This window comes from Orcinus orca, chromosome 16, assembly GCF_937001465.1.
Source record: "Orcinus orca chromosome 16, mOrcOrc1.1, whole genome shotgun sequence".
NCBI lineage: Eukaryota > Metazoa > Chordata > Mammalia > Artiodactyla > Delphinidae > Orcinus > Orcinus orca.
This window is the reverse complement of record NC_064574.1, coordinates 25,650,352-25,672,745: the sequence shown is the minus strand read 5'-3', so window position 1 is coordinate 25,672,745 and position 22,394 is coordinate 25,650,352. Positions and strand designations below refer to the sequence as shown.

Here is a 22,394-nt window from a genome sequence, read left to right as displayed (position 1 = left end):
GCCTCCTGAGCCTGCAGCCTAGACCCCTTAAACTCTCCACCCATTCCAGGGGCCCTCAGTGTTCAGGTTGTTGGGAACTAGGATTTCTCTTGGGAGTGGGAATGGTCAAGAACTAAAGAGCATTCCTTGGGAAATTAGTCCTGTCTGGCCAGTAATGATCATTTGGGCAGTGATAATGAGCTGGGGCCTGGAGAGTTTAATGAGATTAACAGATGTTCTGTCATCCCTAGCCGCCTGGTAACCAGGAGCCTCTGGACCAAGGAGGCCCTAGGTACTGATCAGTATAATTGCTTGGCTTCTCCCCATCACTGATAGCTATTTTCCTTTAAAGTCACCCAGATGGCTCCAGGGTTATCTAAGGGCAGAGGTCTGGCCACAGGCTGGTGTGACCACTCATCCCCATGCTTGGGAATAAGGCTGGAGATGTCCAGCAGAACGGGCCGAGAGAGAGGCTCTAGATAGCACTGGTTGTGGGGGATGGGGACCAAGAGCAGCAGAGATCCGGTGCTGAGGAGGATTTACAGAGTTGGAGAAGTGGGTATTCTGATGGTTGAGTGCCTCAGAGGTCAGGCTGAAGACTAGGTCCTGATAGGCAGCATTGGGAGGGCATGAGGTTTGATAAGGCAGAGTCACAGGCTTAGAATAGTTGAGACAGTGGCATGTAGGTGTCAAACAAGAAGCCTGGATTCAAGTCCCCTAGCTACTCCCTTCACCAACTGGGGGACCTTAAGTAAGTCCCATATCTTTGCTGATGATCCTCAGCTTTTTCATCTATAAAATGGGATTAACAGTGTCAGGCTCAAGAAAATAAACTGGGGTTTTCTTTACTAAAATCCTGTGCAAATATGAAGCATTGTAGTAGAAAAGGGAAAGGGGTGAGGAGGACCAAGGAGAGGGTGTGGCTGGCTCAGGGTGACACACTCTTACAATGGGAATCAGTACCCAAGGCATCTCTATGCATAGGTTTTTGGAGTCAAACAGACCTGGGTTCCAGTTCTGGTTTTGCTCTGTTAACCAGTTACTTGGTCTCTCTGAGCTTTCTTTCCCTATCTAAATTACCTCCTCATAGGGCTGTTGTGAGAATTAAATAAGGTGAGGTTTGTAAAGTCTCTTGACACATAGTTGGCAGTCAGTAATTAGAGGCTATTATTATTGTGGTACCCCTCTGGGAGGCTCGTTTACTCAAAGTTCAGGGGTTCAGGTACCTTTTAGGGCTTTTCTGCCTTGACAAAGCCCTGTCACTTTACCACATGTTCAGGCTTGGCTCTTCTAAAACATAGCTTCCATCTGAAATGTTTCATCTGGGGAAAATGATTTGTTTTTTGCCAAATTTTCTTTTCTTATTAGCCTGAAGGAGCCAGCCCATCCCTTTGAGCTGTAAATTGCATTTCAAAGCCTGTGTTCCTATGGGTTTTAATTAGCTTAAGATCCCAGCTTTTATGCAGCAGTTGTTTTAGCAGGTAAAAGTGAAGATATTTATTTGGGAGCCAGTCCCCAGTTTTCTCAAACACAGCGTATCTAGACTGCCTTCTCCAAGCTTCTCACTGTCCTGGGGACTTGTCTCCTGGCAGCCCAGAAGGAAAAATGAAATATAAGAACCCTAGACGTAGAGTCAGAGGACCTGTGGGGTTCTTGGCCCTGCTACTCACTGGCTATGGCATCCTGGCCATGTCCATTCCCCTCTGTTCCTCAGAGTAAGAGCATATAAGCTCCATGCTCACTAAGGTCCCTGCTAATCTGACATTGCAGAAGTCTCTGGGAACAAGTTGGGTTCTTGAATTCTCACCGCTCCCCCCGCCCCTGCGCACCTCCACAAGAACAATCCCTCTACCCACCTCTCCTTAGCTCATTGCTAAGCATGGGGCCTCCGGGGACTACAAACACCTTGCTCTCAATTACACAGCTAATCTGTGAGGCAGAGCTTGGCCCAGGGGGGAAAATAGCTTATCAAGTCAACCAGCTTCTGCTGAATAGGATGTCAGTATTTTCTAGGGCTCCCACTCTAACCTAGTGGGAAGCCCAGAAGAGCCAAGATAGAATTGTGTGGAGAGGATTGAGTTGGGGATGGTTGGTGTACGGACCAGGGTGTTTGGGTCACAGGCTAGAAAAAGGTGCCTGGAACCCTAGCCTCTAGTAGTCCCCCCAACTCCTCCATACCCCTACTTAAGGGCCACAGCTAGCCCTTCTCACCACCTTCTGGGATATTACCTTCACTGCCTCGTCCCTAATGTTTATTGAGCGTTTACTGTGCAACTTTGTCAAGCTTGCCTCTAACATTTGCAGGGAAGAACAAGAGTATAGATGGAGACCCACGTACCATGTGTCTAAATATTCAAAGGTTATAACTTATAAGTGAGGCTAATAAATTGGTATTTTCATAACCTGGAAGACTGTATCTGAATTTGGGATTCTGTAACTGAACCTAGCAGTTCTAGGAGAGCTAGTCTGAGCATGCTTTCTTTTCATTTTGCACCCCCAACTCCATTCCTCAGTTTGAGGAGCTTCATGGACATGTGAGTGGATACTTAAGCTTTTCTGAACCCCCAGAGATACCTACCCCTTGAGATTATGTACAGCAGCAGCACAGCCTGCCCTCTGAAGAGCGTGCAGGCCTTGAAAGCAGATTGTGGGCTATTTGGTTGGGCAATACAGCGGTTAGGTTCCCGGAGCATGCTTCAGGCAGACATTTCTCCTTGGCAGTGCAGGGCAACCACATACATATATTTCCCAAGTGTCTTCTCTACAGATCAGAAAACTGACCCCTGTGTGACATGGCTTCTGACTGCCTTTCCTTAGCATTGTACAGAATGTGCTCCAGTCTGACCTTGACCCTCATCTAGAATGGGCCCAGAAATGGCAATATTAGTAGAACAGAGATGTTCAACTAGTCAGAGTAACTTTTAGATCTTATAAAGAGCTTCACAGTTTGCAAAGGCCTTTTATATACATCGTCCCAAACCCCAGGTGATGAGAGAAAAGACTGGGTAGAGGCAAACCCAAAGACTTTGCTCACCAGCCAAGGAGTGAATGCTGATCCCACTATAGCACCAAGCACAGGTGCTCAGCAGTGCTTCCTGTTCAGTAGTGTTAGAGCTCACTAACACTACTGAACAGGAAGCAGTCTGAGGGAACCCAGCGATGGTCATGTCCCTGCCAGGGCAGTGGCAGAGCCAGCAGTCGTCAGTAGATCTCCGAACCGTCAACCCCCCCTTCTCTTCTTTCTGTCTTGGTCCACACACCTGACCTGGTTGGCTCCCTCCAGCCACAGCAGGTGGCATCTCCCTGGGCCAAAACTTCATGACTTTGAGCTGTCTCCAGGAGATAGCTCTGGAGATAGCTCAAAGGAGAGAGTTATCTGATGCCCATGGAGGAGCCCCACAAATTTCTTGTATACCCATGGATGCACAAGGAATTAACCTTTGAATGGCTTGTCATCCAGGTAGGAGAGGGATTGTCAGAGAACTGTGAGGAATGGGGAACCCACATACATCGAGCATTTCTTTCTGCATATGGGCAGTGTGTTAAGTGTTTTCACGGGCAGTCTCTTTTGTGTCCCTCACTGCTTTATAAATGTTTATGATTGGATTCAAAGGCAAACTGAGTAACAGAAGAGTTTGTCTTCCCACGCCAGCTCCAAAACTGGCACCAGCTCCTTCATCAGTAGCAGTGCCCTCTCAGCCCTCAGCCTTTACCTGCGATGACACACACTTGAGTAGTATCCTTGCTACTGCAAGCCCATAATAGGAGCAGGTTCTTCCCCAGAATCGTTCTCAGGTCCAGCGTATGGTTTCCTTGCAAACAGTACCATCTGCTGGTCAGAAAGTGCTAACTTCTAAGCTGGAGGATTGAGGAGAAAAGGGTCTTTAAAACCTAGTGGGACAAAAGATACAGATATCCCAGCTTATACTCAGCTCTTCTCTAATTCACTAAAAATTTGAAACTCCCTATGCCCTAAAATATTAGGTAAATAGGCAGGTGTTTATGGTTAGCCTAAGCTGATGAGAGTTTTTATGCATACTGCCTGGTGGTTCTTCAGCACCTTCTGCAATAGCTCTATTTAAGATAGGAGTGTTCCAAAAGGGAGTTGCACCAACCCATGTCGGTGAGCAGAAGATGGCCAAGAAGTATAAATGCCAAGGCTTACGTAGGCCTTTTCTACTGAAATTGAGCTTCCTTTTCCCTTTCCCTTTGGAGCCTGTGCCCAGATTATAATCTGTCCAGGAAGGGGAGTAGGAGAGAGTTGTACAGCCCTTTGGGGTAAAAAACATTGCCTGAGTATAGAGAGCAAAGAGCAAGTATAGTATCTCTAAGCAAAGGGGACAGAATTTGAATAGTAAGTGTAAAATGGATAACTCTAAAAAATTAATTTATTAAAAACAGTTCTCAGGTAAATATGCTGACTTACTGTAGTACAGTTGACCCTTGAACAATGCAGGGGTTAATTCGAGTATAACTTACAGTCAGCCCCTTCCACATCCACAGTTCTTCAGCATCCGTGGATTCAACCAACCATGGGAACCATTCAGTATTGTATTTACTGTTGAAAAGTATTTGCATAAAAGTGGACCCATGCAGTTGAAACCTGTGTTGTTCAAGGGTCAACTGTATTTAAAGTGGATTTAGCCCTAGGAAAGAGAGTGATAAATTTGATAGAAATGGGCTTTAGGGACCAACGACCTGGGTTTGAATGCCTGTTCCTGGCAAGTTAATGAACTTGTTGGAGTCTGGTTTTGGTAAAATATGAAGCATAATGATAACACTCATGGAGTCTTTTTTTTTTTTTTTACATCTTTATTGGAGTATAATTGCTTTACAGTGTTGTGTTAGTTTTCTGCTGTACAACGAGGTAAATCAGCTATAAATATACATATATCCCCATATCCCCTCCCTCTAGGTCATCACAAAGCACCAAGCTGATCTCCCTGTGCTATGCAGCAGCTCCCCACTAGCCATCCATTTTACATTTGGTAGTGTATGTATGTCAGTGCTACTTTCTCACTTCGTCCCAGCCTCTGCTTCCCTGCTGTGTCCTCAAGTCCATTCTCTTATGTCTGCATCTTTATTCCTGCCTTGCCACTAGGTTTATCAGTACCATTTTTCTCAATTCCATATATATGCGTTAGCATACAGTATTTGTTTTTCTCTTTCTGATTTACTTCACTCTGTATGAGAGACTGTAGGTCCATCCACCTCACTATAAATAACTCAATTTAGTTCCTTTTTATGGCTGAGTAATATTCCATTGTATATATGGGCCACATCTAATTTATCCACTTATCTGTCGAACTCATGGAGTCTTGGAATTATTCAATATTGCATGCTACCCTTAGCTCACAGTGAATGCTCAGTGAGGTTTAGCTCATTTTTTTCGAAATGGCTGGTTCTAATAAAGACAGTCATGGTCCATGTCTGGATCAGACTGAGCAATTTTCTTAATATGAAGTTGTTTTAGAGCATACATTACTTGCATTTACCATGTGACCTCTTTACCATGGTTCTACATTGAAGGAACAGAAGAAAAGCTGTGGAAGATCTTCAACTTTAGATCCTGCAAGGGGTAGCATTTGAGATGAACATTAAAGAAAGAGTGGATTTGAAAGAACTGGAGTCAATATGAAACTTATGTAATGTTATAAACCAATAAACCTCAAGTGTCTCAATTAAAAGAGAAGAATTGAGTCAAGCAGACCAGGGTTCAAATCCCTGTCCTGTTATTCACTAGCATTGTGACCTCTGACTTTGCATTTCCTCCCTTATAAAATGTCCTAATTCTGCTTATCATGTCAGTACCAAACGACAGAACATATGTAAAACACCTATATGAGGTCAGCAGCCAGTGAAATGAACAAAAATGGGGAAGCTGGATGCTGTAGGGGCGTGTGTGTAGGAAGGCACAAAGCAATCCAGTTTAGTCAGGTTGTGGGCCATGGGCAGCCCTTGAGCCCAATCCGGGTTCCCAGCCTCACAGTGGCTTTCTTTCTTCAGGTGGCCACCATGTCCTTGAAGATCCAGACAAGCAACGTAACCAACAAGAATGACCCCAAATCCATCAACTCTCGGGTTTTCATCGGAAACCTCAACACAGCTGTGGTGAAGAAGTCTGATGTGGAGACCATCTTCTCCAAGTATGGCCGTGTGGCCGGCTGTTCTGTGCACAAGGGCTATGCCTTTGTCCAGTATGCCAATGAGCGCCATGCCCGGGCAGCTGTGCTGGGAGAGAATGGGCGGGTGCTGGCTGGGCAGACCCTGGGTAAGCATCTCTCCATGGCCCTGCCCCTGGATTTCTCCTGGGCAGGTGCTGGCCTGCATTCTTTAGCTTCCCTCTTATCCTCTTTTCTATCTTCTCCAACCGTCACCCTCTATAAGATCAGTGCCTGTATGGGAAAATTTTAGAAGTTTCAGGAAAACACTTCTGTTCTGTCCCTGCTTTCACAGTGTAAGCGTTCCAGTTAAAATGCAGATTCCCCAGAGAAAGGGAACAGAGTGGACTAGCACAGCCTCTTACATTGGGCTGCATTTGGCTTAGGTTAGAACCCTTTCTGAGAGCCAGGAGGAGGGGCTGGGAGCATAAGGTGAAGCAGGTGCTCTTGGTCGCGGTGCTATGTACATGAGATGTGGCCGTGCTGGAGGCCTGCCCTGGAGCCTGTATAGTGTTTGTATATGTTCACGTACTTCGGTATATTTGTGTATGTTTGAGAAGGATATGTGTCCCTGAATATGTGGTATGTGGATGTAACTGAACATGTGGGGAATATGTGGACACATACTTTACTTACATGTATATATGTAGAGTTATGTGTGTATCAGAATATACTTGAGTGTGTAAGCAGATATTCATGTATTCATTTACCAAATATTTATTGAGGTCCTAACATTTGCTGAACTCTGCTGTAGGCATAAAGATGTTTGGTAGAAGGTTTGTGTAAATGTGCATTGGCTCATTTGCATATGGGCAGTTAAGTATAGGATGTTGGAGCCACGTCTGAGTGTAGTTGAGAATGTGTGATCTTATTTCCTGGATATGTGAACGTATGTGTGAGGATGTGTGTCTGATGTATGCGTTTATGTGAGTGTACTTGAGAAGGCATATAATTTGATGTACGTGGCCGTGTGTGTGTGTGATTGTGAGCATGCATGCATGTATCTGAATGTGTAAACAACTATATGCATGTGATGTGTGGGTATGAGTCTAATTTGTGAAGACACCTGTTGTCCATGTTAGTGAGCGAAGTCCATGTGTATCTCATGTAAACACATAAATTGCTGCACACGTGCATGAGGGTGATATTTGTATGGGTGCTGATATCCTGTCAGCATCTGACTCTGCCTTCTCCCTCCATACAGACATCAACATGGCTGGAGAGCCAAAGCCCAACAGACCCAAGGGGCTAAAGAGAGCAGCATCTGCCATATACAGGTGGGGCGCTCTGTCTTGTTTGTCTGTCTCTGGGTGGGATTGGTTCCTCTTTCCACAGAGGGAGTGAACACTGGTGGTGACGGTATGCCAAGCCTAGAATTTGGGGAGGTGTTTGAAGATGAGGGCCTGCGAAGAGTGGGCTGAGTGGCCGTCTCTAAGCCCCGGCCCTCTCCCCTTTGTTTCCCCAGTGGCTACAGCTTTGACTATGATTACTACCGGGACGACTTCTACGCCAGGTGAGCGGGGGAGGGGCGTGCCCAGGCATGAAACAGCCAAGCCGGAAGGGTCCTGAGAGATTGCTGGTGCAGCCCACTCAGTCCTCCAAGTGGGAACTGAAGCCCAGAGTTGTGGACAGGCATCTGCCCAAGGCTGCTCTGCAAGTTAGTGGCAGAGCTGGGACTAGGGTCCAGTTCTATAGGTGCCCAGGCCAGAGCTCTCCCCAGCCCACACTGTCTCCCAACTCTCTGACCGCCCCTCCCCTTCCTAATCCTGGGGTGGGACTCAATGGGACTGGACAGCCAGGGGACCTATAAATGTAGCAAGTTGGAATACAAAACAGGTACAGGGCCAGGTGCAGGGAATTTGAGCCCTCACGCTTCTGCTGTTCAGTTTCCTTACCTCTCTGAGGTGCCCAGCCAGCTGAAGGAACCTCAGAGCTCAGTCTGAGCTTCTTAGCCTTATGTTTATAGCCAAGAGGCCAGCAGTCCTTTGGAGGTCTGAATTAGTCCCTGGTAGGCTGTGGCCCACCCCCAAGCCTACCCAGACCCCAGCGTCCATGGCACCAGCCACATTCTTGTGGAAATCATGGTGGGGGCTGGCCCAAGCTTCTCCTCCTTCCTGCTTCTCTCCCTCCCTCCCTCCCTCTCAGCCTGCCCCAGGCTGTCCCAGAAGAACAGACCTCTCTGAGCCTCAGTTTTCTCACCTGTGAGTGGTTTCAGGAGACAGTGCAATGTAGTGGAAAGTGCCCTAGCCTGGGAATCAGAAGACCTGGGTGCTAATCTCAGCTCTGCCACTGAATAGAGTGCACAACTTTGGGCAAATCCCCTCCCAGTTTGAAATGGGCTTGTACCAACTGATCCCTCAGGGCTCTTCCAGCTCTGGGATTCTGTGGTTCAGTGATTCTGACCAAGGCCAGAGCCGCCCCCTCCCCTTAGGGGCAGAAATGCAGGGTCTGGGACTGGGTCCATTCCCAGAGACTCTCCATCTCCAGCCATCACCACCCCAGGGCAGGGGCTCCCTAAACAAAGGAGTACCAAGGCATGGGGCGTTGAATTGCCTAGTGATGGCAGGTAACCTGGCTGTCATCAGGAAAGTGATCCCATAGTATACCCCTGTGGCTGCTGTTCTGTGCAGAAAGGTGGTAGCAGCAGCAGCGGTGGGAGAAACCCCTACTTGGCTTACTGAGTTTCTGCCTGATCAGGAAGAGAAGCCCTCCTGGAAAGGGCTGGGTGATGACGTCGGGGGTGCAGCATACTGTCTGGTATAGAGGGTCTGACCGAGCTGCCTAACCTTGATACTCCACTGGGCCCCCTGCCCCTCCATCCTCAAAGTCGAGTGAGAAGGATGGGGTGACTGGGGCCCAGAATGAGGAAAGGGGCTTGGACTCCAGCCTCATGCCTCTGAGGTCATAGGCCCCTGAGTTGAGGGTCTCGGTACCCTGGCCCTTTACCTATCACACCTTCTAACGTGTGTTTTTAACCAAGTTCTCTCATACTCTACCCTCACGGCAGCCTTGGGGGATGTGGGGGGCACAGAGTTTGGGGTAGCCATCCTCACTAGGCAGATGGGAAAACTGAGGCTTAGGCAGGCTTAGGGATTGACTCTCACTCCGTCACCTCTCTGTTTCCAGCTGGGGATTTGTACTGCTTTAGGGAGATTTGCAAACTCTGACCAGAGCTCGGGGTACAGTTGACTGAGCAGAAGTAGGTCAGGTAATAGAGCAGGACTGGGTGTCAGGGTGATCTAGGGAAGTCTTCTTTCTGGGGCTGTTGTCAGTTTGCTCCTCTGTTGAATGGGGCTATAACCATTACCACCTGTCACCTCCCCTGCTCTTACCCAGCTTGAATGGTAGGAAAGGTGGATGTAGTAAGGTCACTGAGGTCCAGAAAGCCCTTCCTCTTCACCCTCAGGACCTAACTGGGAGCAGGATGAGGTATACAGTACAGGCTACCCAGCCCTTCACCAGCCCTACATGTGTTGGTCTAGGGTCACAGTGCCCTCTGGTGGCCACAGGCCATGCTGCAGCCTCTGGCCCGTTTGCTCTCACAGGCTCTTCGACTATCGGGGCCGCCTGTCACCAGTGCCAGTGCCCAGGGCAGTCCCTGTGAAGCGACCCCGGGTCACAGTCCCCTTGGTCCGACGTGTCAAAACCACCATACCTGTCAAGCTCTTTGCCCGCTCCACAGCCATCACCACCACCGGCTCAGCCAAGATCAAGTGTGAGTGACTATATCTTCTTCCTAGGTAATTTTTATTTTTGTCATTAGCAAAATAATAGAATTACATTTTTTTACATTGGAAAATAGATAAAGGAACAAATCTCCCACAGTTCTGCAGCTCTAATACAACCAAGTGAGTATTTTCATGCATTTCTAAGAGGAAAAGACTGACATTTGTGGAGGAGGGTCTTGGGTTAGGCACAGAGTCCAGTGCTGTGACGTGGAGCCCAGTGAGGAAATGGTGTCATCTTTCCTTTAGTAAGCACAAGGACAGGTCCACACAGGCTCGCTACTCCACATTCATTCTGGTGTGCACACGTGGTCAGGCACCCAGGAAATCTGATTGTAAAACACTCACATTTACACACCTTGAAAGACAGATACCACTCTCTAACATAAGCAAAGACACATGCTTGCTCAGGTGCACACAGAGGTACACACCACACACCTCCATTCTTATCCATCCCCAGTCCCTTTCAGAGTTGGAGGGGTCGGGGATGGTGGGGGAGATCCAGGTTCACAAGGGTCTCCAGAAAGTCTCAGGGGGAAGCCACAGGCAGCTCAGGCCTTTTCCCTGGCCAGAAAAAGACCGTGGACAAGGATAGTTTCTGCCACTGGCCTGTCTTCCTAGTTGACAGAATGGGGCTAGGGTCTTGTGTTAGTGTCAAGCTCCCAGCCCTTAGGTGACATCCCTGTACTCCCTCCACTCTCAGTAAAGAGCAGTGAGCTGCGTACCATCAAGACAGAGCTGGCCCAGATCAAGTCCAACATCGATGCCTTGCTGGGTCGCTTGGAGCAGATTGCCGAGGCACAGAAGTCCAATCCAGGTCAGCTTCCAAGGGTCCCTGCCCAGATCAGTGGCCAGGGGCACAGGGCAGAGTGTGGGGAGGACAGTGCATGGGGCAGAGAGGGACTGTGGCCTCCAATCCCACCTGGACCCACTGTGCTGAGGCCTAGGTTACGCTAAGGTGCTACCCCGGGCAGCTGCCCCAGGTTGATTTTTATTCCCCTCATCCCCCGCTTCCGCCTGAAGATGGCAAAAAGAAGGGCGAGAGTGGCAGTGGCAGTGGCAGCGCCATCGGCAGTGGCAGTGGCAGTAGTGGTGGCAGCAGCCGGCCACCGGCCCCCCAAGAGGACACAGCTGCTGAGGCAAGCATGCCCCAGGGAGAAGCAAAGGCTCGAGACGACGGTGATGAGGAGGGGCTGCTAACACACAGCGAGGAAGAGCTGGTGAGGGCATGCGGTGGGGGGGCAGGGGGAATTGGGACTGGGACTGGACTTTGCACGCTTGGTTGCAGGAGGGCTGCAGGGAGAAGGGGAACCTCTGAGCTGGTTGGCTGCCCTATGAGCTCCCTCCTTCCTTCCCAGGGATTCTAGTCCTGTGAGGAAGAGGGGGGAACGAACAGGGAGTACTTAGCTATTTCAGCTGCCAGTCAGAAATCCCACTGAGGACTGGGGCAGACCTCTCTCTAGCCCAAGGCCCATTCTAGACTCTGTCTTCTACATGAGTCGGAGAAGGGAAGAGTCACGGACTCAAGCAAACACACACGGTCTGCAGAGTTCCAGGGAGCACGAGGGGTTTGCCTGGGGAAGCCACGGGGAGTGTGGATATCTACTCCACCTGAGGATTTTCTAAAAGCCATTGTTGCCTCAGAATGAAAACAGGCTGTCTCAAGAGGGAGTGAGCTCTGTTTGCTATTGGAATTCTTCAGACTGAGGCAAGGAGCTCATATTAAGTGGGAAAGTAGACCAGATTCTGAGTCTATAAGATGTCTGTTGTGTGCCTAGTTCTCAGTTACCTAACACTGAGCACCAGGCCCTGTAGTTCACACTTTTTAACTTCATTTAACCTTAACAGCAGCCCTGAACTCTGCAAAGTATTACTCTTGTCACATTTTACACCATGAAGAAACTGAGACTCAAAGGAGTCAAGTAGCTTGCCCGGGGCGTTGTAGCTAATAAGGATTGAGCCAGGATTGGAGCCTGGCCTTCAGCGGGTCTGTGAATTTTCTCCACATGGCTGGGTTCTGGTGTGAGGACAGATAGGCTTATGGCCATAACAGTTGAGAGGTCTTTCTCATGCCCAGCCTGTCTCTTCTTATTTAAACCTAGCCTGATACCCCATCTTACTCTTTCAGGCATAGTAGTCTCCATAGAGGCCCTAATGAAGGCTTCGATGCTCCTAAGATGGGGAGCTCACCAGTCTACTAGGCTTTCAGTCTGCTCCAACCTAAGAAGGTCTTTCTATGCAGAATGTGCCCCCTGGCACGCCTAGAACTTCCTTGACTGGTCCTTTCTCTCCTGCGGGTCCTTCAGACTACCCTGTTGGGATCCCAAGCCAGCCTTTAGTTAGACTGGTCCCATAGTTATTCCCTTTGGCTGTCCCTCCCCCTTTCTGAGTGTGGTCTCCATATGTGCTCTGGGCCCCAGGGTAGGACAGAGCTTGCAGTGAGTGATATGTGGTCCTTTGTTGTCTCCTCCCTATCAGGAGCACAGCCAGGACACAGATGCGGAGGATGGGGCCTTGCAGTAAGCAGGTACGGGGGTCCTGGTGGGGAGGGGTGCAGTAGACCTGGCAGGGTAGTGCTGTGCCCAGCAATGAAGGCTCTGTCGTCCCCAGACATCCTGCCATGCCCATTTGTAGGGGCTTGGTGGGTTGCAGAGCAGGCAGCCGTGGATGGGCTAGCCAGGTCCGCCCAACAGGAGTTCCCTCAGAATACTCCGAGCTACATTGCCTGTCTCCACTTGTAAAGAGCTCTGAGTCTACTGGAGGAGGACAAACCATTACCACCCAGTGTGAGCAGGATGACAGGGACTGGAGAGCCAGGGGCTCATAGAGGGGTGTGGTGGAAGAGGTGATGTGTAGCTGAGCCTGTTGAGGATTGAGGGAGAAGTGTCTGAGGGAACACCCTTATCAGAGGCACAGAACGCTGGCAGTCCTTGGTGTGTGAGAAATGGCCAGGAGCCTCCTGTGGCTGCAGTCCCGGCTCTGCACAGTGGGGAGAGGGAGCTGCTCATCATCAGAGGGTGATGATTATGCCAGACTTAGGGGCTGGGATAGGATCCTGTCAGGAGGAAATGCCCTGTGCACCCCAGCCCTACAAGGTCGTGACTGTGCCAGTGTAACAGATGTAGAAACCTGAGGCACTGAAGGGGGCAGGGAGATGCCACGTATCTCACAAGATCCCCAGGTGGTAATTGGTGGAGCCTAGATTTGAACCCAGTGGTGTGGGCCTCAAAGCTCATTCTCTGGTTGGTATTTGCCACCCTGCTCTACCCGACCCTAGAGGGAAACCAGGCCACAGCAGCTCTGCCCATACTCTGCCCCATTCCTTTGGGGGCCGTTTCCAGAGTAAGACAGGCTTGGGTGGAGGAGGGCCTCAAACAGCAGAGGTGTCTATACGCATGACACATTCATGCTATGAGATGCTCCACCATACATTTAAGTTTAGGCAATCTTCGTGGTTTGTTTTACCTGGGAGGCTAAGTTTTACCTTGTTAAGCCAGTTTGCAGGAGAGGTGCTGGGGACTCAGGTGAGGAAACTGAGGCTCGGGGAAGGGGAAGATTCACCCAAGGTTTCATGGCCAGAAAGTTATGAGGCCCAAGCCAGAGTTCAGGCATATCTTTGTTTGCAAACAGCAAACACCATTCCACTCTTTCTTCTTCCCACCCCGTGTTATCAAGAGCACGAAGGGGCTCTTCCTCTCAGCCTTAGTCTCTCTTTTGTGTCTGTTTCTCAGTCTGACAGGAGCAATGGCCACCAGCAGGAGAAGGGCGTACACTGTACCAGGCCTCAAGCAGGGCACCCACCCCTGGATAACCACCCCCAGCGGGTCCCAGAGGAGAGCTGGCAGCAGGCACCACCTCCCTCACGGGTCCCAGCCAGTGCCACATTCTCTGCAGGTGGAGTTATCAGCATCCCCTTCTCATGTACCCTCCCTCCCTGTTGGCACTGCCCAGGCCAGAGGGCAAAGAACAGAGTTTCCCTACACTCTGCTTCCCCTCCCCAGGACACTCCCAGGCTTGGGGTTTTTCTATAGGTTTGGAGGAGGGTGGGGCCCACGGGGAGGGGACCCTGACAATAAAGAGATTGGATCCCAATTTGCTCTGAGATGGGATGGTTTGTGTTTTCTCATGAAGGTACCCTGGCCCTCCTGTCCAACCAGAAAGCAGGTCTGCTACACCCGCTTCTGTTCCCTCCTTCACTCCTCCCTGCCAGAGAGAGCATTGTCTAGGGTGCCTGAAACTGATCTGTCTGGGCCTTAGTTTCCATGGCTAAAATGGGGATTAAAATGGCCAGTAGGGTTGTTCGGGAGGGTCAGATGTGCCAGTGCCCATGAGAGCAACTTCGTGGTAGAAGTGCCAAGCGGTTTTGATCCACTTGGTCAGGCAGTGGTAGGTCCAGGCCTCAGTTTCTAAGTCTGCTGTTTCCCAGCTCTAAAATGGTTCTAGAACTCACCACTTCCTCCCCTTCTGTGTCTTGGTTTAGGACACTGTTTTTTCACAGGGATCTTGGGCAGCAAGGGGAAAGAGGCTAGAGGCTGAGGCCTTCAGTCAGAGACCCAGACCTGGAGTGAAAAGTAGCCCCTTGGAACTGGTCAAAAGACTTCAATCTGGAGAGTTGGAGAGTTGAAGAGGGTGTCTAGAGGAAGGGGCTAGGTCCACAGGGAGTGTCTCATCCCCTTGAAGAGCCCTTGGTGGCACATACCACTACAATCCCTGAACCTACAATCTGTCCTTGCACCCAGGACATCAGAGCCTAGCTTAGCTGACCCACTTGCGCACCTGGGTAGGTCTTCATGTTCCCCTCTGTACAAGGTGGGGAACTGCTGCCCTTGACTGGAACTTGGGCAAAGTCCAAAGGGGTTTTGGTGCCTGGTAAATATCACACCTAGGGCTGGCACTGTGTTCTGTGTCCCCAGAGCTTAGTGCTGTGCGCCCATTGTACTGTAATAACATTTCTACTCTACAAGGACTACTCAGTATGCTTTACTGAGGCACTCACTTTTCAGAGCTGGGGGGACAGGTACAACAGCATGGGCCATGGGCTTCTTTAGTATGCCAGGCATAGAGGCCATGAGAAGAGCAGGGAAGACCCTTTCCAGAGTTGTGAGCATCTGCCCTACCCAGAGGCCCTGTTTTATCACCCTGGCACCAGGAAATATCCTGGACAGAGTAAAAATGGGATTCCCCAACCTGGCGCCCCAGAAAAGCCCCTGAACTACTTCAGCTGCTAAGAAAGCTCACAGTTGGGCCCTTGAGTTGAGAGGTTCATATCCACAAAAGCCTGCATATACCTGCCCGTCATCCCTGTGTCTGGGACCAGAAAAGACATTTCCCATTGCATTGCTCAATAGTTTTCATTTTTCTTTCCAAACTCTGAAAAACAAAAGGAGATCATGAAGAAATGTGATACCAGATTCTGCCCAAAGCACTGATATCCTCTAGATACTTTCAAGATCTTAAGTATCGATTGTGATCCTAGCAGGACTATCATAGCCAATGGGTTTCCTGGATTGTGAGCTAATGCTTTCCCCCTTTTACTGCTGCCAGTATGGTTTGTGACCCTGGCAGGTCTTTTTCCTTGCCAGGTCTCAGTTTCCTCATCTGTGTGAGGGACTGGCCTAGATAGGGACAGTAAATGGCCCTTATTTCAGTTGTATAACAAACCACTCTGAAATTCAGTGCTTTAGTGAACATTTATTAGCTTTTGATTCTGTAGCTGGGCAATTTGGGCTGTGAGCCAGCTGGGTGGTTCTTCTGCTTATCTCATCTGGGCTCTCATGTGGCTGAAGTGAGCTGGCAGATTGTCAGGAAGCTGATTGGTCCCAGATAACCACCCACTTGTCAAGTGGTTGGGCAGTGGGGGCAACTGGGCCACACGTTCCTAGCATCTAGCAGGCAAGACAGGGTAAGCCCTGATACGCAGGTGCTCTTCAAGCTCCTTGCTTGTGTCATGCTTGTAAGGGTCTACTGGCCAAAGCAAGTCGTATGGCTAAGCCCAATTCCTCATTATGACCGTAATTTGTTTTTAACCTATCTCAGGCCTCATTTCACTTGCCAATTCAAAACATTTAGTAGCAGCTGCTGGAATGCTTTTTGAAGATTTGGAGCAGTTTTTAGACTATTAGGAAATAGTAACATGATAGTTTGGTCATGTTTTTTATGGGCAAGGAATTGAAATATGGGTATGTGACTGTCAGGTATTAGCCAACCCTGGCCAGGTTACATCTTGTCCCATAACATATATACTATGCAGTGGGCCATATGATGAGACCACAAAAATACAGACGGTAGAGTAGGGCAAAAGATTCTGAGCCAGGTGTCCTGGGTTTGAATCCCAGTTGGGCCATTGACTGGCTTTGGGCATATCAAAATCCCTCTACCTGTGGCCACTTTCTGAATATCTGCTGTATAGAAGGCACATTTTACACTTAATCTCCACAACCACCCTTTTAGGTGGATGTAGTGTGAACTTCTGGTTACAGGTTATAGAAACTGAACTTAAACCTGCTTAAGCAGGAGGAAGTTAACTGTTTCACAAATTTAAAAGCCCAGGCGTAGATTTTCAGACCCAGTGGGACCCGGGGGTTCAGGAGCTGCCATCAGGAATCTTTTTCTCTATTCCTCAGCTCTGCTTCTTCTGTTGGTGGTGTTCTCAGGCAGCTTCTAAGTGGTGGCAGAGCATGGCCACAGGGCCTGTGAAGGGTGGAGGGAGGAAAAAATCCCCAAATGGAAAATACGAGTTCTACAGCTAGAAGAAAGGGGGCTTGGGCTGACAAAAACAGGTCTTCGTTGTGTGATTATGGCCATTTTATAGATTTTATAAATGTGGATGTTCTAGAACATGGCCCCATTGACAGGTGGTCTTTATATCCTCTCCCCTTTATCTGGACTCTATTTTATCAGTAGAATACAGTGATGGTGATGCTGTTATGCCAGTCTCCCAGTCCTGTTCTTAAGAACTAGCAGTTTCTACTTCTGTGTTGGGACCCAGCCACCATGCTGTGAAGAGGCCATGTGTACATGTTCCAGCTGACAGCCAGTATCAACTGTCAGACATGAGTGAGGGAAGCCTTCAAGATGACTCCAGCCCAGCCACTGTCTGGAGAACCGAGTAAGAACTGCCCAGCTGACCTAGTCAAAGCCCAGCACCATGAGTGATAATAATCGAATGATTGTTGTTGCTTTAAGCCACTAAATTTTGGAGTGATTTGCTATATATCAGTTGATAACCAGAACACAAACTGAGACTCAAAGGTTTAAGTAGCTTGCTCTACTTTGGGGAACTGGGTTAGGAGTAAAGACCTTCTGTTGAATTGAGTTCCTATCTAGACTTTTTGTTGTGTGACCTTAGGCAAGTCACTTAACCTCTGTGAGCCTCATCTTCCTCATCTGAAAAAAGAAAAAAAGAACCATTCTTTTTATGACAATACTTACTGAGAGCACTTATTAGATTCAGGTGATTTTCTCTTAAAAAGTAAGACCATAATTTCCTGTTCTGTTTTTTTTCCTACTTATTTTTATACTTACCTTGTTTCAAAATGTTATTTCAGGCAGCTCACAAAGAAAAAGTCAATAGAATATTATAAAAATGAGGCAAAGGAAGATAACAGCAAGGAGGCCTTTTTTGGTGTAATAACTCTATGAGTTACTGCAGTCAAGAGGAGTGCATTGGTCTAGTGATTAGGCCCATGGGGCAGCCCAGTTAGCCATCCTGCTTGTATGAATGAACGGATACGTCTCTCCTCTGACTGGTCAGTGGACTCTTGGTGCACACATACTCCTCTCTGCACCTCCACCTCAGTGTACCTCTGTGGGAGCCCAGATGATCAGGGTGTCCTTCCACAAAAGTACAGCAGCCAGGTCTTGTTTGGCCAAGTGCATGGGTTTGGCTCTTCTGTAGACTGAACAGAAACTGACAGGGTTACCCATTCTTACTTTCTGACCTGGACCCCGTCTTTCCCCCCAACTCTCCAGTCCCTTTTAATAAGCCCCCTTATTCCTCAGACCCCACCTTCAGTGTCTTCTCTGTGCCCTGCCCTGCACACCCCAATGTCCAGCTCCCTGACCACACAGGGAGCTGCCTAAGGTGAGAGACTGCCTCATTCATCCTTGCACATAAGGGTTTTAAAAAGGAACATGTGACTTGGTCACCGACATAATTATGGAGCAAATACAAACAATCCAATCCAGCATCTACCTTTGTCTTCTTAATTATATTCTACCTCTGCAGAATCTATAGAAAGGGATATAACATATATACGTTAACATATATGTTAGCATTTCCTGGGTGCTCTGAGTTCTTTAACACAGATCGCGTCACCTTATTTAACCCTCACATCAATCCCCCAGAGTTGGAGATACTCATCCCTTGTTACAGGTTGGGAAATTGAGACTCTGGGTTGAATAATTTGCCCAAAATCTTGTCACCTGGAAGGGGTGGAGGCAGGTTGCAAACCTGGGCAGTTGATCACCACATGCCCCTGTCATAAATGACTCTGAAATTCCTCTCCCGATTCTTGTGACAACAGTCTCTCCTGGCTTTCCTCCTCTGCATACTCAATTTGCTTTGCTGACTCTTCCTCTTATGCCAGCATCTCTTCATCCGCTTTAATTTTTATGTATAAATTCCTGGCTGACCAAACCTATGGCTTCAGACTCCACTTTCAGGCCTCCACAATCTCCAACTCTTAACTTAATCCTCCCCAGGAGTGCCAGGGGACATACACAGATACCCATCTGATAGTCCACAAGGATGTCCACAAGGATCTCAGTTGAGCCCTGACCAGCCCCCATCTTTATCTATCTTCATGAGTCCTGCATCTTGAAGAATGGCATTTTTGTCTACCCCGTTGCTCATGTCAACATCTTCCACTCCTAATTGTCAAATCATGTTAGTATTTCCATGGTATGTCTTTGCTCTAACCTGTTTTTCATCCCACTGCCTTAATAGTTAAGCCCTTTTTATCTCTTACATAGACTTTACAACTTCTTAACTAGCCTTCCTGCCACTTACTTCCCATCAGTCTTTCCTCTTTACCACCAATCAGTTGTCCACGGCTCAGTGGGTAAATTCCAGACCCCTTAGCATAGCATGTAAGCCCTTTAGGATCTGACCCTCTTCCTTTCTCTCTCTAGCTCAATACCTCCCCCAGTCTGCCCTCTGTTCTTAAGCCGCATAGAACTAATTGTGAAGAGAACTGTCTGATTTCTGTGCTTTTACACATGAGGTTGCCTCTACCTGGAATGTTGTCTTCTCCCACTGGTTAACCCTCATTAATCCTTTATAGCTCAGCTTAGAAGTCACCTTCTCAGACACCTTCCTGGCCTGAGTTAGCACTGGCCCCTCCTGTGTGCTACTTTTATTACAGCTCTTACAGATTATATATATTTACAACTGGTTTGGTCATCGGTCATTTTCACTAAACTGTAAGCTCCTGGAGGGCAGAGAACAGGGTCTGGAGCCCAAGTGCCTGGGACTGCATCCTGACTCCCCACTTACCAACTAAGTGACTCCTTGGGTGAGCTGCTTATCCTCTGAGTCTCCATTTCATCTGTAAAATGGAGATAACAGTATACCTACCTCAAAGGGTTGCTGTGCTTATTAAATGAATAAATATATATAAGCACCTAGAACAGGACCTCACACAAATTAGGAACTTTGGTAGTACTAGCCATTTATTATATAAATGATTATTTCAGAATAGCCCAGAGGGAATTTCCTGGTGGTCAGTGGTTAGGACTCGGCCCTTTCACTGCTGGGGCCTGCGTTCAATCCCTGGTCAGGGAACTAAGATCCTGCAAGCTGTGCAGTGCAGCCAAAAAAAAGGAGAATAGCCCAGATTCTGGGCCACATGAGAGGCATCTGTCATAGTGCATTGGTATATCTGGGACTGAAAAGTGAAGCAGTTATAATTCTCAGAGGCCAAAATAGTTTATGATACTGAAGATGTTGCCCAGCATGATATGATTAGGTTTGGCCAACTTCCCATGTAGTATTTTGGCTTTAATTTCGTTCCTGGCTCATTTAAAAGCTCATGAAAATCTGCAGCTGATGAATATAATTTTAAAAGGTGTCCATTAAAATGGTGGTGTTCAATAAGAATGTCCATTAATACTTATCCTTTAGAACAGCTGGTTCTCCAGTGGCTTCAAATGTTGTGTTAAAACAGAAGACAAGCTTAAATCAAGGGGCAGTGATTAGAAGGGTTCATGAATATCTCCTATTAGGGAAGGTTTGAAGGGACAGGACTCATGGCAATCACAGGTGACCCAGTATTTGGTCCTTTCTTCTCTGGAGAGCACCACGATTAATGGGACAAAGATTGAAGGACTATGCCTCTGTTGCAAACCCTTGGGAGAGTTTGATGCTCCTATGGCCAAGGGTGGCAGGGTTTATCAGGATCACTGAGACAGGCAACCACCCCAAGCACAGCAGTCTTTAACAAGGTCAGTAAACCCACCGTCATCATAAACATAGAAGCAATACCTATAGTCTTCAGGATTGGTACACTTGGCAGGGCCACCCTTTGGGAAAAGGAATATGCTTACAAGTACTATCAGCCATTAAGTCTCCTCCCCTCTGACCAGGGAAATTCACCCTAAGGGAAGTATGTATTCAACAGAAGGAAGATACTGCATAGTGCAAGGCAGACCTGCGTTAAGAACTTTACATACACTATGTCATCATCTTTGAGGTAGGCATTTTCTCATTTTATGGATGAGAATACAGGCTATAATCAATGGTAGAGGACTGCCACTCCAGACTGTTGAGAGCCTACACTCATAGCATTTTCAAGAATTAGCAAAACCCACCAGTAGGGTACTGACTTAACTATGGCATAACATGAATAGACTCTTATGCAGTTATTTTGTTTGTTTGTTTGTTTGTTTTTTTGGTGGTACGCGGGCCTCTCACTGCTGTGGCCTCTCCCATTGCGGAGCATAGGCTCCGGACGCACAGGCCCAGCGGCCATGGCTTACGGGCCCAGCCGCTCCACGGCACGTGGGATCCTCCCAGACCGGGGCACGAACCCACGTCCCCTGCATCAGCAGGCGGACTCCCAGCCACCACGCCACCAGGGAAGCCCTCTTATGCAGTTTTAAAATTGTAAAGATACTAACTTGGAAAAATGTTCTTGATACTGAAAGATTCTATGGTGATAGGATTATGGCAATTAAATTTTTGAAATTATAAATTTATCTTCTCAGTGAGAAAAAGACTATATACCACATACTATAAAGCCCAACTTCTAAAAACACATTGTAAAATCTAATGGTCTGTTCAAATGTGAAAACTTAGTATTGCCAGGGCAAAGAATCTGGATTGGGGAGGCCAGGTCAGAACTGGGGCCTCACACACCACAGTAGTACTTCTTCCAGGCTGACCAGCCCAGCATTTTTTCTGAACACTTAGCCTGCAAAATGTTTGGGGGGAGAAGGGGCTACAAGTCTGCATAGTCTATGTTCCTCTTAAAGAAACTCAAATACTAGAACACTTCCTACCACTTACAATCCACAAGCTAGGCACTGCTTGCTCTAGGCATGGGGATACATCATTGAACAAGCATACTCCTGGCTCTCAGCACCTACAGTGGCCTGAGGGGAAACAACAGTTGACATGCAGTGGGCAGGGACCTCTGAAGTGTAGAGTGAGCCAGGAGATCATCTTAGGAAAAGCTTAAGCTTTTTTGTAGGTGAGGCTGGGGACAGGTATGGAGTCAAGAGGTTTTTATAAAGACTACAGATATAACTGCATGTTTATGTGCTTATGAAAATGCACATCAGCATAAAAAGACTTAGGCAGTCACGGAACACGTTTAGTCTCAAACTCTTCTTTACCATGGAACATCCCACCCCGTACCCGGCATAATTAGAACACTCTTCAAGACTGCTTCCTAAGACACTTTGGAAATGGTGGTCTGGTTCCCTTATAACCATGGCTCTTGATCAGAAACTCTCAATGGCCTTTGCTTTGTCACTCCATGAAAGGTTCCTTCCAGCTGAGCTGTGGTTGGTATGAGGTAATATAGTAGACAAAAGAGAGGCTGATGCTATTGTGAATGGGTAACCTTAGGGCAACCCATCATTTTAAATGGGTCTGCTACAGTCAATCCAATTTTAACCAAACAGTACCTCAACTGGACTATCTCAAAGAGTTAGGATCATTCCAGAGAATCTGTTTTGAGAATGGAGTTAAGAACTGGAGTTGAAATTGCCAGCCTCTCACCAAACTGTAAAGTCCAATGTCTCCCCACTAAAGAAATGAACAAAACACACATATATATGCACAAAAGTGCTAATTCCACAAGAGGCACTGATCCTTGCTTTATTCACACGGTAACATCTGACATTGGGAATTGTGTGGTATAGATACAAAAGAAGGAAGATGAAATCATAAACAGCAGTTGAGTTCTAGGGCAGTGCTGGCAGCTCAGCCAGTGTGTAGTCCCCTCAGGTCCTACTGGGTTGAGGGAATGCTCTGCCCCCTCCACTGCTTCTTGGCCAAGATGCTTTACAACACTTGGCCTATACT

At 47.9% G+C, this 22,394-nt stretch overlaps 2 protein-coding genes across 20 annotated transcripts in view; one reads left to right on the top strand and one right to left on the bottom strand.

Moving 5' to 3' along the window:
* The window catches only part of RALY (RALY heterogeneous nuclear ribonucleoprotein), a 79,673-nt gene extending 65,716 nt beyond the window's left edge, over positions 1 to 13,957 (top strand). For 14 of the 19 annotated variants that reach the window (XM_033433508.2, XM_033433505.2, XM_049698933.1 and 11 more), the window contains 8 exons: positions 5,986 to 6,250; positions 7,345 to 7,417; positions 7,606 to 7,653; positions 9,650 to 9,855; positions 10,569 to 10,682; positions 10,889 to 11,085; positions 12,344 to 12,392; positions 13,597 to 13,957. In XM_033433508.2, the coding sequence (XP_033289399.1) occupies positions 5,995 to 6,250; positions 7,345 to 7,417; positions 7,606 to 7,653; positions 9,650 to 9,855; positions 10,569 to 10,682; positions 10,889 to 11,085; positions 12,344 to 12,388 (939 nt within the window). In that variant the 5' untranslated portion in view covers positions 5,986 to 5,994 and the 3' untranslated portion in view covers positions 12,389 to 12,392; positions 13,597 to 13,957. Of the gene's footprint in view, positions 1 to 5,985; positions 6,251 to 7,344; positions 7,418 to 7,605; positions 7,654 to 9,649; positions 9,881 to 9,942; positions 9,989 to 10,568; positions 10,683 to 10,888; positions 11,086 to 12,343; positions 12,393 to 13,596 lie in introns of those variants that run through there. The other 5 variants (XM_004272734.4, XR_004484800.2, XM_004272735.4 and 2 more) reach the window with 5 other exon arrangements.
* Positions 1 to 22,394, bottom strand: part of PXMP4 (peroxisomal membrane protein 4) — a 772,061-nt gene that overhangs the window by 312,627 nt on the left and 437,040 nt on the right. The gene's annotated exons all lie outside the window — the stretch shown is intronic.